We start from the raw sequence: 17,201 nt of genomic DNA on the forward strand, positions 1-17,201 counted from the left end.
TCCAAAGGGTCACAAGATCACTGTTTATGACTTTAATAATATTTTTTACTTTAAAACCGATGAAAATTATTATGATAAAAATAGATTTTTAAATATTTTTATATCATTTGTCTATAAAAATCCAGGTGTTTAGGACAGGCTTAATTTCATATGTACTGTTTTTTTCTGGCAAGTATGAGAAATTAGTAGTTAATTCCTTCAGTATGGTTATCATTCTATATTGAAGACGCAATCCACTCTTTCTGGACACAGATTAATTCAAAGGATTAAAAAAAAAAGACAACGACCCAAAACAAATATCCAAGCTCTGCAAAAACATATTTGGAAAGAAAAAAATCCTCTCGCATTATATCTGTTATGCAATGGCCAGCTCAATCTCCTGATTTGAACCCAATAGAGCTATTGTGGGAACATCTCTACAGAAAAGTTCGAGAAAAGTGCCCATGAGTAAGTGGAACATTTTGTTGGAGTGATATCACATCTGCCTATCTTGAAAAAACTAAGGGCAAGTATGTCAAAAGTATGTAATGTAGTTAAAGTGGCAAAGGGAGGATTATTTGATGAAGTTTAAATTTTAACAAAAATACTTTCGATTTTTTGCAAATAAATATTTATTCCCAGGTCGAACCTTAGTTTTTCTTCATTTTAATAGCCTATTTACTGTGTTACCTGATGATAAAGTCATAGTTAGTTAGAAAAATAAGAGAAATTCCATTTTGTTCCAAACTTTTTTTTGCAAGTTACATACAGCTGAATATTTCATTGACATATTTTGGTCAATAAAAAGCATTCTATTCAAAGTTCTTGCATGATTTGACAAGTTGAATAAGTAATGAGGAAAATTAGAAAAAATGACTTCATCTCTGGTTTCATAAGAAATGACATCTTACGTAGCAAAAAATGTATCAGTATGACAAGGAATCCACTTAAGCTAACAAACGCACTTTGCTATATTTTTAAAAGCTTTAATGAGGAATAATTAACTAATATGTTCTGTAATATGTTGTAAATTAATCAGCTGTACTCTTTTTTACATGTATGCTTTGGAGAATTTTGACATATCTAGTGATGAAGTATGTACAAAATTAAATGAAATATTGTGGCTTTGTCAATAATAAAATTATTTGGATATAAGTAACTAGTTCTGAAAGTCAATATTCACAAATCACATATACATATATTGTTAATAATCACGTAAGAATCATTATAATAATAAGTTAAAAATTTTGAAGTGATAAAATCATTTCATGAAGTTTATAAATCTATTTTCAAGTCTTCGATTCTCATAACTAACTAAATAAAATTATCATTCTTCAAACTATAAACAAAATGAGAGTGGTTTTGCATTTTTCTTTTCTTCTATCTTATCGGACGGACAGTGGAATTAACGGAAATTAAGAATATATTTACGCACTCTCATGCCAATCACCGTTTTATATATGACTTAAATATGTTGCTTAAAAAAATTGAGGCAACAATAGAAGCGCGCCTATGCTATACCCTATATGTATTTGAATAAAAAAAAACACAAAGATATGTGGGGATGATATTTTTTTTAGACAAAAAATACCTATAAAACCAGGCAACAACTTTGTTGTATCACTCATTCATCTAGCAAATCAAGTCAAGCAAGGAGTTCAACTTATAAAGTAGAGTCTACATTAATCAACAACATCATATAAATACAATTTCTTAAGATTTAAAAATAAAACAGCAGTTTTTATTTTCTATATCTTAAAAAACTTCTGTAGACTCTTACAATCTTGATACTCTTGAAGCTTTTTAGTATTAAAATGCTCCGGGTAAGATTTTCAGTCATTTGTTTACTTAAAGAAATATAGAATCGTTTATTTATAAATTTAGGTGACTATTATAAGCTGTTTATTGCTCAACTTTGCATTGGCAATCCCTCATCCATTTGCTGAGCCAGGAAAAAATTGTAATATTGTTAGATCATCTACCAACACTGGACAATGTTTCAATGAACCTGAATGTAACCAACAATGTAATACTGTCAATGAACAACAGTGCTCCACTGTCAATAAACAACAGTGCTCCACTGTAAATGAGCAACAATGCTCAACAGTCAATGAGAACCAGTGTTCTACAGTCAATGAACAGCAGTGCTCCACTGTCAATAAACAACAGTGCTCAACAGTCAATGAGCGAAAATGTAACACTGTCAATGAACGACAATGTAACACTGTCAATAAACAACAGTGTTCTACTGTCAATGAACGTCAATGCTCTACTGTCAATGAACAAAAATGCTCAACGACAACTGAACAACAATGTTCTACCGTCAATGAACGTCAATGCTCCACAGTTAACAAGCAGCAATGCTCTACAGTCAACGAACAACAATGTTCAACCGTTAACGAACAACAATGCTCAACAACTACTGAACGTCAATGCTCGAATGTTAATGAAGTAGTCAATGAGAACAAGTGTACCACCGTCAATGAACGTCAATGCTCTACTGTCAATGAACAACAATGCTCAACAACGACGGAACAACAGTGTTCAACAACAACCGACCAACAATGCTCCACTGTCAATGAACAGCAATGCTCCACCACCACAAGCCAAGAATGTTCCACAGTAAACGAAAGACAATGCTCTACCGTTAACGAACAACAATGCAGAACTGTCAACGAACAACAATGTTCCACTGTCAATGAACAACAATGCTCCACTGTTAACGAACAACAATGCTCCACTACTTACTCTACTGTCAACCGTCAACAATGTTCCACAGTTAATCAACAAAAATGTTCAACTACTTATGAAACAGTTTGTTCCAATGGAGGCTACGGACGATACAAGAGATCTCCTATCTTCTTTGGCAAGAAAAATAAAGGAAACAGAAGAGATGGAAGAACTTATGGTCGTGGAGGCCGTGGAGGATGCCGATCTGTTCCAAGACAACAATGTGTTAACGTACCATCTCAACAATGCAGAAATGTCGCCACTTCCGTTCCAAGACAACAATGCAAAAATGTTCCAAGACAACAATGTAGATCTGTCCCACGTCAAAGCTGTCGCACTAACCCCAGACAAGTTTGCAGTACTATTCCCCGTCAACAATGCTCCAATGTCCCCAAGCAACAATGCCGATCTGTTCCAAAACAACAATGCCGCTCTGTACCAAGACAATCATGCCGATCTGTACCAAGACAATCATGCCGCAGCGTTCCTAAGCAACAATGCAGATCTGTTCCAAGACAGCAATGTACTAATGTTCCACGTCAACAATGCTCCAATGTTCCAAGAACTGTCTCACGTCAACAGTGTACAAATGTTCCCAAACAGCAATGCAGATCTGTTCCAAGACAATCATGCCGTTCCGTTCCCAGACAATCATGCCGCAACGTACCAGAGGAACAATGCAGTAATGTCCCAAGACAATCATGCAGAAGTGTTCCAAAGCAACAATGCAGAAATGTTCCAAGACAACAATGTACCAATGTACCTCGTCAATCATGCAGAAACGTTCCTCAAGAAGTTTGCAACAACGTTCCACGACAAGTATGCAACAATGTCCCAAGACAATCCTGCAGAAATGTTCCTGAACAAGTTTGTAACAATGTGCCAAGACAGTCATGCCGCAGCGTGCCAAGACAATCATGCAGAAATGTTCCAAGACAGTCATGCAAAAACGTTCCTCAGCAAGTTTGCAACAATGTTCCACGACAAAGCTGCAATAATGTTTGCCAAGATGTTTTCTGGTGCAAGGTTTGCAACTAAAAACCTTCCCTTCTATAAGAATCAGTATTTTCCTCATTGCAGTTATCCACACTTTTTAGACATTGCATACACATCTATATAGTATAAGCCAAAAAGAAATATGTTAAGATTTTTTTGGGCATTACTCATTAATTTACTTTTATATAAAAATATATTCCTAATACAAACTGGTAAAACTAAAAAAGTGTAATTTTAAGTATTTATTTAACTATAACTATTCAATGACTGGAATTTTGAAGACATCAGTCCGAGACCTACTGTTTAAACTCAAATTTTTATTGTAGCAAATACGCAGCATACCAAAAAATGCCTTTTGGATAATATTCAACAAAAAGTGTCAAATTGCAAGTGTTGCTAATTCTAAGTTAATATTCGCATCGGAAAACACACTAAGTTTTTAGAAAATTATTAAACAGTAATTTGAAAAAAAAATTGGAAAACCTTTTGTTCGCGTTATACAACTTCTATAAAACGTTTTCCACCTAACGATATTATTTTCAAGCCAAAAAATAAAGGCTAGAAGGGTTGAACTTAAAACTTTGTTAAATAATGAGATAGAAAAAGTATTAACTAGGAGTAATACAAAATAACTTTTTTTTTAATTAATCATCATTACCGTTCCAACACTTTTCTTTCAATCCAAACAGAAATTATTTCCTGTTGTGTTTTACGAGCCCAATAATTAAATAAATATCTCAGCAATACGAAAATTAATTTGCCATTAATAACTGTTAGTTATGATCATATTCACCTTCCGAGTCCACTTTTTTCCAAATTTATTCCATTCAAAGTCTAGCCAGAATCCAGACTCAATTACTACAACTCTAACTGCATAAAAATAATACAAAAATGAATTCATCACAACATTTATGTATTATAATGAGAGCTCTTCCAAAGCAACTTTGAGCTTCAAAGCCAAATGACTGCGATTTTAAATTCAAATATCCCTGATTCTATTGCAAGTTTATATAAATATGGTTCTGAGTGCACGTAAAGTTCGATTCCATGGAAAGTACTACACCTATGCATATGATATAAAAAGCATTAGTAAGAAAATAGAATACTTGATAACTATTATACTTCAAACCCTTGAATTCAAATACTAAAATAGTAATTGCAGAAAAGAATATTGAGTTGTCTCAATGCTTTCCATAATCTATGAAATGAGATTATGAGGCAAATCTCTCTTAGAGCAGAGGAGGGAACTCCTTCGTCATCGTCATCCAGTCGAACGCGTTTCAGGGCAACAATCTCCTGAGATTCCTTGCTTTTCGCTTTGAAGACAGTTCCATACGTCCCTTCGCCAATCTTTTCCAACTTCTCATACTTTTGCATCCTTTAGCTACAACAATAAGGATTAGGCAATAAATGAGTCTCACTACAACTCAAAGGAGTGAGAACTCAAGTCGAAGAAGGCAAGACCTCTTCACTCAAGAATCCCTTACTTAAACATTATTAAGTTTTTATTTATTACATACAAAATATTTTCATAAATTTGATAATTTATATATGACATACTTAAATATTTTTGAAATATTAGTATAATACAAATATGTTACTGATTGCTAAGCTTTATTGATAGATACATTGTTTGAGGAAGTAATTATATTGTAAATATGTATATATACATATAATGTTTAAGAGTTTTTTAGAAACGCTAACCATTAAAATGCATACTTAAGCAAAATATTTGTTTTTATTAGTTGTTTTATATTGTACAATTTAATATCATATTGAAAACTTTTTTACTTGGATATTTTATCGTGAGTGAATTATTGGGCGAAATTTTTTTTTCCAAAAGTCTATTTGCCGAAAGAAATTTTGTTGATGTCCAGTATATTAATATAATTATAGGGTTTTATACTTTAATTCCATTTAAAATGGGGGGTTATATTCTTTACCCCTTTAATGCCCAATTTTTTTAAACCAACTTTTGTATTTCTATCATGTAAAATTTATGTAAAATAATCGAAAGAAGTATAATTTTTGATAGATTATATTTATCATATAGGTAAAGTAGTTTCTATATTTGGTATGTTAGCCAGTTACGACTTACCGGTAGTTGCATAAATACGCGGACTATTTATGGCAAATGATTAAATGTGTAATAAAATTCGTATGACGAATATTTTTTGAAAATTATATAATAGAGAATTTATTCTGGTATAAAATTTAGTATAATTACTGAATATAACCGACATCAGCTGCTATGACACCCTCTAAGCGCGCGCGGAAGGCCTTGTACACATTGATGATGTAATGGTCTTCCATGGCTGCCAATTGTTCATTGACGCTGACCTTCAATGAGTACACATTCGGGTGGTAGGTAGCACAGGCCTTCTTCTCAATTTGCCACTACACACTGTAGTCAAGGGGATTCAAATCAAATGATTGAGGTGGCCAAATGTTTTTGTTCCAAAATGGCATGTTGGCAGCGAGCCAATCCTGAGTCATTCCAGAGGTATGAACAGGTCTTTCAGATCTTTTCCCTCCTTGACTAGCTTCTGGACCTTGAATACAGTAGTGCTGGATAGTCATTGTCAATTATCTCCTGAAACCTACTGGCGCGGAAGAGTTTAATCAAATTTGGCTGATGGATCGAAACTTTGTTTGATTGCAGCTTTGAAATAAAAAACAAAAAAAGATTTACAAAGTATAGATTTTATTTATTTGACGGTAATTGAAGTAGTAAATAATACGTCTCCAAAATTGTCTACAAAATAAGATGGAGTTAAATGGTTCAATTGGAAAAATATTATTCGAATACTTTAGCATTATTAAATGAATAAAAAAATATTAGGTATTTATGTTTTCCACTGATCATTTTGGAATTGTAAAAATGAAGAACAGTTTTTCTAATAGTAAATCAATAATATCGTTAAGGTTATTAAAGAATCGCATTTCATCTTAGGAATTAATAAAAAGTCTTGAGAATTATTTATGTGAGCAAGTTCTTCTAATATAAGAAAATAAAAATATGTAGAAAGAAATATGGCTCATTTTTTTTCTAATTGTGATAACAAGAGGAAAAATTGCCTAATGTTGGAAGACTTTAAGTAGCACTCTTCAAACCCTTTGGGAGGACATTAACCTTGTCTACTTTAAATATGTTTGTCTACGCGCTGAATATCCTTCCACCTTGAATCCGTTTTATAACTCGATCATTAATCTTACCTTCATTGAAATTGCAAACTCTACAATTAACTTTCCTACCTTAAATATGTTATCTACATCTTATCAAGTTTCTACTGCTAGCTCTCTTCCCTTCTTTAATAATGCCCTGCCTCAAGTGATCTACCTACTCTAAGCTCAACTACTACCTGAAGTATTTTGTTTTTCTTTCCATTTGAACAGTCATTTTAACCTTAATCAGACGGTTGCCTACCTATTAAAGTCTGTTTAATATTTTTTCAAACTCAGCTCCTACCATAAATCAATTTCATGACTCAAGCCTTTTTCAACCTTTCAACCGTTTTTAAACAGGGCCCTCTCCTATTTTGAATCCATTTCCTACCTCTAGCCCTCCCTATATTAAATCTATCATTTCTTCCATCATCATCTTTTTAAATTTTTTAATTTGATTAATTGAAATGAAAAGTTAATGATGTAAACGTTAAATTTAAATAGAAAAGTGCTAAAATATGGATGTTTTTAATTTGCATTAGAACATTTAAAGCAGTCGTGTAAAAATGCATTTGCTACATTAATAAATAGTTATATAACTGTTATCTCGAGCCTTTTTATTTGTTTAAAACGATTTTATTTGTTTAAAAAGAATCATTTGTTCAAAATTAAAATCTGTAAATCATACACGTGTAGTAACATTGTGATGAAAGAGTTCACAAAAACAAAATTCTCCAAATAACCCTTCCTAGTGGTATGATAGTTTATCAAGACTATTTCCACTGCACGCTATAAAATCTGAATGTTTAACCATTACAAGAACTCAATATTCCACCTTTTGTCAAAGAAAGATCGATCTTGACTGCAACTAAAACTGGATCTTTGAGCTATTCAGTTTCATTCTTCAGGAAGAATGTTGCATCAAACGTTGATTACAGAAGTGTCTATTTCAACGCTTTAAAATGTGCCAAATTATAATCTTCATTTCAATTACGAAATAAAGGAGCTAAAAATCATTTTTCCCGTTAACAAAAATTTTAAACATTAAAAAATAGAACAACTTTTTCAATCAAAATATATGTGAGTGTAATTGTACACATGCCTTAATATTAAGGGTATAAAGTTATCATACAGTCTGATTTAGAGAAAAAAAAAATTAGTAAAAATAAAAATCTTTATATAATAAATTATTTGACCCTGAAGATCAAGAAAATTATGGATGCAGAAAGGATTGATGAAATGCGATTCAGCATCTTTATATTAATAAATTTATTTGATTAATAACCTTAACGATATTATTTCTTTACTTTAGACCACTTTTCATTTCTCTCAAATGGTTCATCGAACACTTATTATTCTTAAAATAAGGAATTGGTCTTTTACTTCCTTATCCTCAAGGTGCGATTTTGGCATTAGATCCCAACTCATATTTTATATTCTTGGTCATAAATAATAAAATTATATTCGTCGCAAAGTATGCAAAGCATATTGCAATACTGAAGGAATAAAAATTTATTTGAAATAATGGAGGAGAAACTTGGGAAAAGAGCATTGAAAAAATTTTTAAAATTTACAAAGTATTTTTATTTATATTTTGAAGTTGTAAATAATACGTCTCCAAAATTGACAAAATAAGATGGAAGTTAAATGGTTCAATTGGAAAAATATTTTCGACATCGACTTTAGCAATATTAAATGAAATAATGATTAGGTATTTATTCTTCAAACATTTCATTTTAGATGTTTCATTGAAGATTAGCGGTTCAAGTAAAGAAATTTCTTAATTATTAAATCGCTTTCTATTGATTCGGTAAGATAATATATATATTCGAATATTTATACTTTATCAAAAATGATCATTAATTAAAGTAAAAAAAAGGGAAAGTAGCACTTTTTTTGCTTATCTTAACCTTTATGTTTAAATTGTTTGTTGAACGACCAAATATGTCAAGACCTTGAAAATTAAATTGACAATAATTTGTTTATTTTAGTTTATGATGTTAGTAAATATTTATAATCTTGAAGTAGGATTTCTACGGGTCCTCTTCCCTAATCAAAATAATTTAAAAAATAGATGGAAGATGAAGAATATAAATTTTTCATAAATTTTTTGATACAAAAACCCTTTTAGTATCATTTCTGTTTCCTCGCCACAAACTGTATCTCTAGACAAAATCAAAAAAGGATTTTTGCTTACGTTTTTAACTACAAGCCCCTTAAATTTTGAATCATTTACTACTATATATATTAAATGGGCAGTATAAACACAACATAGTTGTATTTGGTTGGAATGTTGTTCGAATCTTTACTGTTGTAAACTTGAGTAAATTAAAAAATAAACAAATACGACATCAACTCGATTGGAGGTCACTTTTTAAACGTTATCAATTAATTATCATTTGATATTTTTAATTTGCATTAGCAAATTTAAAGCAGTCATGGATTTGACAGAAACATTAATAAATAGTTATATAACTGTTATCTCGATCCTAAATTTTATTTGTTTAAAACGAATTCTTATTTGTTTAAAAAGAATTCTTATTTGTTCAAAATTAAAATCTGTGTAATACATTGTGATGAAAGAGACACAAAAACAAAATATCTCCAAATAACTTATCCTATTGCAAAGTTTATCAAATCACTTTGAACGCTATAAAATCTGAATGTTTAATATTAATTTTCATATTCGATTAAGGAAAAGATCGATGACTCACAACTAATATATATTTCATTAAGTTTATAGTGAGGAAGACATAGCATCAAACGTATGATTACGAAGAAGTATTTCCCAATAAAATCCAAATTATAATCGTTCATTTCTTGAAATTACTCAAATAAAGGAGCTCAAAAATCACTTTCTTCCCGTTACATCCATTTTCTTCTTCCCTTCAACTCCAAATTTAGACTTCATTCCGTCCTTAATATTGGCAGCTATGTGTATCATAAGGAGTGAGAAAAAAACTTTCTCTAATATAAAAAAACTGTAATTATATAATGAATTATACAACCCTGAGGACATCAAGAAAATTATGGATGCAGAAAGGATTGATGAAATGCGATTCTTTAATAACCTTAACGATATTATTTCTTTACTATTAGACCACTCCTTCATTTCTCTCAAATGGTTCATCGAACACTTATTACGTTCTTAAAATAAGGAATTGGTCTCTTCCTTATCCTCCAAGGTGCGATTTATGGCATAGATCCCAACTCATATTTTATATTCTTCTCATAAATAATAAAATTATATTCGTCGAAAGCCAGCACAGATATTGATATGAAGGAATTCAAAGGATTTATTTGAAATAATGGAGGGCATTGGGAAAAGAGGGACAAAAAAGTCAAGAATTCGTATTATTATTTGTATTTTAAGTTGTAAATTGAAGTAGACAATAGTCGAAGAAGCTTCTCACTATCGACTGCGAAATTCAAATGAAATAATGAGAAGGAATTAATTCTTCAAACATTTCCATATTAGATGTTTCATTGAAGATTAGCGGTTCAAGGCATTTCTGCATTATTAAATCCTACTATTGATTCGGTAAGATAATATAATTATTTATCAAAAATGATCATTAATTTCCAGGATTTTTTTCCTTATCTTGGATTTATGTTTAATATTGCTTGTTTAAGCGGTTCATTTCTCTGCATTAAGAAAGATAAATAAATTTGTTTATCAAAAATGAAAATTAAAGTAAAAAAAAGAAATTAGGATTTTTTTCTATGTCAAGAGAAAATTAAATTGGGGACAATATATTTGTTTATTTTAGTTTATGATGTTAGTAAATTTTTGTAATCTTGAAGTAGGATTAACGGGTCCTCTGTTGAGCTAATCAAAATAATTTAAAAAATAGATGGAAGATGAAGAATATAAATTTTTCATAAATTTTTTGATACAAAAAACCCTTTTAGTATCATTTCTAGTTGACTCGCCACATGTATCTCTAGACAAATCAAAAAAGGATTTTTGCTTAGTCTACAAGGTTAAAGACATTTACTACTATATATAGTAGGATGGGCTTTATAAACACAACATAGTTGTATTTGGTTTAATGTTGTTCGAATCTTTACTGTTGTAGTACTTGAGTAAATTAAAAAATAAACAAATACGACATCAACTCGACGGAGGATCACTTTTTTGTTATCAATTAATTATCATTTGATATTCATATTGGAAATTACTCATGGATTGACGAACAAGTATAATAACTTTTTCCATTTGAGTTGTTGTATTGTTTGATTTTATTCAATTTACTTAAAGTACTACAAAAGTAAAGATTTGACTACATTGAACTTCATACTACTGTGTTATGCTTATATAATGGTCATTAAAAATATATAAAATCACCAATTAATTTACCTGTATTACAAGTTCATTAGAGTTGTTATGTTTCTTGAATTTTTAATGGATTTTTTCAAGTAAGATTAGCCTTTTAAATCTAATTCGATTCTATGTATATAATATATAAAGAGTCTAATTATAAGAAAAATTAAGTCAAGTATCAAAATAGTCTTACTAACCATCTAACTTTGAGATATGATAGATTTCTATTTTGCTGAAAACTAGCCATTTTTGCAAGAAAATCGATAAAACGAAGCTTCTTTATGCTCTTTAACGTATTTTCCAGCAACTTTTCTTGTTTCACACAATGGTATTTAGTTCTTTAATAAAAGCTACTAATTTAAAAAATTTAATTAAGAAGATTAATACAGATACTAATAGTCACAAGACCTCATTCTAAGGGGGGAGGTCATTTATTGTAAGTGCCGCTACATATTATGGCGACGGATTTGGTTACATTTATATTATTTTTTTAAATCCAAAGTATTTCAATGTAAGACTTTAAGGTAATTCAAGTGTTTGAAAATTATAAAAAGGACTATTTCTTTTTTTCAATCATCAATGTTTTTACAAAGGACTACTAAGGAGTTTACATAGTTATCTGATTTGTATTATAAAAAAGGTAAGCTTCTGAGGTTTGGTTGACCTTTATATTTTCTGTTCATCCAACCCTGTAGTAATTAAAGGATAGGCTCAAGATACTTAGAGTCAAGGGAGGTCAGTCATCCTTCTTTTAAGCGCACCAGGCAGATATGACGTCAAAGGGATAAATAAATTTGTGTGGACAAAACGTCGACAGGCAGAACATCGACCAGACTAAGTGTTGATCAACAAAAAGTCGACTAACATAATGTCTACCGTAGAATATAAATAAAAGTATCCTCCAAATGTTGTTGCGATATATTCTATTCAGACATAAACCCTCTTAAAATATACCCCAACCACCACCACTCCTATATAAACTGTCAGTAAGGGTGAAATGTTTTAGATACCGTTTTTCTTATTTTGAAAAGTAATTTTTTCCTGTCGACTTTTTCTTCAGTCGACATTTTGTCCATTCGACGTTTTCTCCATTAGATATTTAGTGTTTACCTTCTGTCAGTTGACGTTTTTACCTACTACCATGAATAAAACTGCTCCCTAACTGAATAAAAGATAATATTGTCAGCTATTTACAAGTTCATGAATGATATAAATTTTAGTTACTAATAATTTCAATAGTCAATAGGTGTAAGAGAAATATCCTAATATCAAATATGTGCAATAGTTTTATAAGTTGTGATATTTACCTGTGTTTGAGAACCCAAAGAGTGTTTCTAAGTAGACGAGGAAGCTTCCTTTTTTTTGCAAATTATTTACTTAGGGGATAGATTTAGCCTTGCTCTGTCATATTAAGGGTGTGATGAGGATGAAAAATGTTTGTCCTTGTTCTTAACACAAGATAACTACTCTCATATGTATATATTTCATTCCAATGATAAGAAGATGAATACCTTGAATGAGGAAGGAATGGTTCATTTGGATTTGAGAACTTCAAATGGAAATTTGTCATGAAATCTGGAAGCATATTAACGTGGAATATTTGCACTCAGACTCATAAGATATAGATATAGCTTTGGTTCATCTCATGTTGACTATGAAAAGCCGTAAGGTAACCAATAATAATCATCAAGAGTTTATAAATCTTATGAACGATATCCATTATCCTCTGCAAATAATTCTAGAATGATTTATACTTCTCTGTTTATTAATATGTCATATATGAAATGGGTAGGTCTGTCAATGAATTGTAAATAGCTTTTGGTCCACTCCTTTTTATCCAGAGGCCATCCCTCCCAAAAGCTATTTTACAAATAACAATGGAACTGGATTCAACATCGATCTATAAAATAAGGCAATAATAATAATGTCTTCATACTTTTACTTTTTTAATATATATTTACAATGTGGAAAATACCATTATCAATTATATTAATGGGGGAATCAAAAAAATTATTACTAATTATCCGAGTGAAAGTTTTTAGTCTTGCTTATCTAAGTCAAACGTAGGGTGGAAATTTGAAAGTATTTTGTTTTACATTTAAAGATTGTAAAAATATCATTTCGTTTTTTGATTTCATTTTTTTCCCTCCGTGAAATAATAGAAATAATTTTTCACAATTTTTATAAGCTTTCATTAGTAGGTATGAAGGTTGCCTTAAGCCACCTTCGGGAACAACGTGCAACCAAGGATATACTTCAAATATTTCTAAATTACAAGCTTTCTCCCCTAGGTCTGGACTTTTTCATAAATACACATATATATAAAAGGTTCTATAAGTGTTCACTACTTTTTATTACTTTCCTATTTCATTCATGATATTAAGCACTACTTACAATTCTGCAGTTAACATTAAAAAAAATATTTGTTTTGAGCTGTTTTTTTATTGTTTATGAAATTGCGAATGTTGAATATACGATAAGAACTAACACTAAACCATATTTTCGTGGTGGGTAAGTCATTCTGTTAATCATTTTAATATTTTTATCATTTAGTTCATCCCAGTCACGTAGGTTCAAAATAATCCTATTGTTATTTTTATCAAAAATCTGAATAACTACTTGAATCATAAAAATCACTTTTCTTTATGCACTTTATTTTGCTAAATTATGAAATACTGTAAAAATCAAATATAACGGCGACATAATTCTACCTAATCTAATAAAATATTGTAATACTTAAAAAAAAGTTAATGAACAAACTTAAATCAACTAATTTGAAATAAATCCCAACCCATGGAATCTAATAATAAATAATAGCAATTCTAAATTAATAGAAAAAAATTTAAACTAAATGTAATAAATTAAAATAAATTTCAATATAAAAAAATTATTTTAATAGCTCGAAGGAGATTTCAAGAATCATCTGAATATCATCATATATGTATTAAAATATTCCCATTTTATAAAGAAAAAAAAATATCAGTTTGATAAGAAGTATTAGTATAATTCATGAATGCTTGGAAATTTACAATAAATTGTCGAAACATTCATATTTCCTTCTATCGGAAAGAGAACCGAGGGTTTTGATAGACATATTAATATGATTGCTATGAATTTTATGAAGAGAAAGTGTAAATAGATATTGTCTGTTGTTGTTGCATTTGTTAAATAGCTATCAAGTAATCATACTTCAATGATTAAATTCATCGTGACTTTATTAAGAAGAAAAATTGTCAAACTCTATACGAAGAAATAGAGGCAAGAAAACAAATATCGAAAACCTTCCTTGCAAATGAACGTTTCTCATGAACACATAAGATGTAGTCCCACATAAAAGTCATTTATGCGAATAATTAATAGAATCATTAGCTATAAGGAGTATTCTGATCAAATTATAATTAAAAAGTGAAATTTGCTACGAAAAAAACTAAAAATGATTATTTATCTTTAAAAAATTTAGATATTTTATATAATTGACGTCACAGAATTGGACTTGTGTATTAATAAAATTTTCATTAAAATAGGTTCTTTAAAATACCTTGTCATTATTTATATTGGATAGGGCGAGAGGAAGTAAATGTAATAAACTATATTTACCGGTGTGAATACTTAGAACTAGATTACACTAATAAGAACTTATTTATCAAGCGTAGGATAAAAAAGTTGGAGCATTACATTTCCCCTTCTTCGTTCTCTTCTCTTATGAGAATCAATTTTTTGACACGAAATGTTATATAAAACTGAATTTTTAATATTTAATATTATTCATGTTTTATTTCAAAATATTATTTAATAATTTATTATTATATTTTATCATTTTAAATTAACAGTGATTATAAATTGTTTTTTATATATTAAGACAGTAAATACCATATGTTGTCTTATTTTAGATGTGATAAAAATGAATATTTATAAGAAAATAAGTTACAGGGAGCGGGGATCAAATTGGCGCCTACTTTAAACCTTAATAACTTGAAGACAACATTATCAAATAAAAATCCGGTTACAAAATAGGAAAGCTATTCTTGTCAGCTGACGATACGTAGTTCAGTTAGCATCCTGCCATCATCATATGAGGAGATAAAGAGCTATAAGTGGAACGAGGAGCTTTCGAGGTCCGCCGTAGTCATGGCATTGGTTAATAATGGAGGTGAAATCTCCAATTCAACAATTGTTTCAACCTTAGGAGTGAATTTCCGGACTGTTCAGCGTATCCGTAAGAAGCTAGAGGACACCTGGGATGTTGATGCCACCATAAAGAGGGCACCCAAGGAGGAAGGCGCCGACAGGAAGGTCAGGGACACCGACTTTGTCGACAAGGTGAAAAAGATGGTTGAGGATGACCCTACCAGGTTTATGAAGGCCGGAGACAGGCCCTGGGTGTGGCAACAGGACTCAGCACTCTACCATGTGTCCAAAAATCTCCATGCAGGGGTTAACCGAGAACTGTTATGACGCCGTAACCAAGGATTTGTGGCCTCCTAACTCTCCCGACCTTAATCCTTTGGACTATTTTGTCTGGGGCTATGTCGAGAGACATACCAACAGACATCCCCATAGCACCAAGGCCAGCCTGATGGACTCCATCAAGGAGGTATTCGGCAACATGGACAATGAGATGGTCAGAAGAGCCTGCGGCCGGTTCTGAGGCCGTATTGAGGCTTTTATTGATTCCAACGGTGATTATATCGAATGAATGGCTACTCTATACCTATATGCTGGTCATAGTTTTGATTTTCAATAAAATAGGTAAAAAATGTATATTTTGTGTTGTTTTTTGTAGAAAAATATTTTGGCGACAATTTGATCCCCGCTCCCTTTATACTATAACAAACCTGTTCTACGTATACAAAATATGAAATTATTTGGAACTTTGATAAATAATTCCAGTATTTGTTAATAACTCAGAAACTAATTAATTCAATTTCCAAAAAATAAAAATTTTCTTTTCTTTTTAATGGACACAACGATTTTACAAAGCTTATTAATTTGTAAAGTAACAGCAGCCATACAAAAGAAAAAGATCATCGCAACTTGGAATGGGTAACTCCTCTATGAAGATTACCGCTCTATTACGTATTTATATTTATTTTCTTGCATATGGCAGGTTACCACATCAATTGTGTGTGTATACTTCTTCCTGTATATATTTCGATATCATGTATATATATATGTACGTATATATACCTACATATAGACGCTTAGACGTGTAAACGCACGATAAATGTGGTAAATCCCCATAAAAGTGCAATTACATTTAGCTGAAATATAAAAACATAACAAAAAATATTATCCCTAAAAAAATATTTTCAAAGTTATATAAAATTTGTGGCTTGAAAAAATATTTTGTATATTTATTAAGGTAAAAATGTTCATCATAATATAGTAAATGTTGCTCTTCGTAGACAATAAAAGCAGATACTTTGGTCAGTTAAAAGGGTCATATTCATATTTGGGGTAGATACAATCAGTTATTTAAGATTTGATGCTTGAAAAAATATTTATGAAGATATAAAGATTTATTGATAGTCTTTAAAATATTGTGTTCTGTTAAAATATATTTTTTTGGATACAAATGTGATTTTTTATGTTTTTTAAGAACAGCTAATCAGGAGCACACCATCTCAATACAATAACAAAAAATTGTTGAGAAGTATTTTTGTTAAACAATAACCACACCATAAAATTAAAATTACTTATTAAACAACGATGCGTAAAGTATATGATTAAATTTATCTCTTTAGAAATATATATCGTGTTTAACTTAAAAATTTATACATCATATCTTTTATTATAATGGTCTTCCAAATCCTGAAGAGGATTTTTTTTTTCCTTTTAAAACAACTTTCAAATGATTTTTTTAGAAAGAACTAATAACTTAGCATATAATTTATTAAGGCTAAAGTTTTTTTTCATATTTATTTTTTAAGGATATTGGTTAAAGATACAACAGCCATCTATAAACGTTTATTACTTTAAGGGAAAAATTAAAACTACCTCTAACATT

At 30.3% G+C, this 17,201-nt stretch overlaps 1 protein-coding gene across 1 annotated transcript; it reads left to right on the top strand.

Annotated features, from left to right (window-relative positions):
- The first annotated feature begins 1,601 nt into the window (after positions 1 to 1,601).
- LOC121116969 (uncharacterized) lies at positions 1,602 to 3,937 on the top strand. The gene is made up of 2 exons (XM_040711288.2): positions 1,602 to 1,802; positions 1,864 to 3,937. Exons 1-2 carry the CDS (start codon positions 1,794 to 1,796, stop codon positions 3,745 to 3,747), a joined length of 1,893 nt encoding a protein of 630 aa, XP_040567222.1. The 5' UTR covers positions 1,602 to 1,793; the 3' UTR covers positions 3,748 to 3,937.
- Positions 3,938 to 17,201: the final 13,264 nt, after the last annotated feature.

Source organism: Lepeophtheirus salmonis, chromosome 4 (genome assembly GCF_016086655.4).
Source record: "Lepeophtheirus salmonis chromosome 4, UVic_Lsal_1.4, whole genome shotgun sequence".
In the NCBI taxonomy this organism is placed as follows: Eukaryota; Metazoa; Arthropoda; class Copepoda; order Siphonostomatoida; family Caligidae; genus Lepeophtheirus; species Lepeophtheirus salmonis.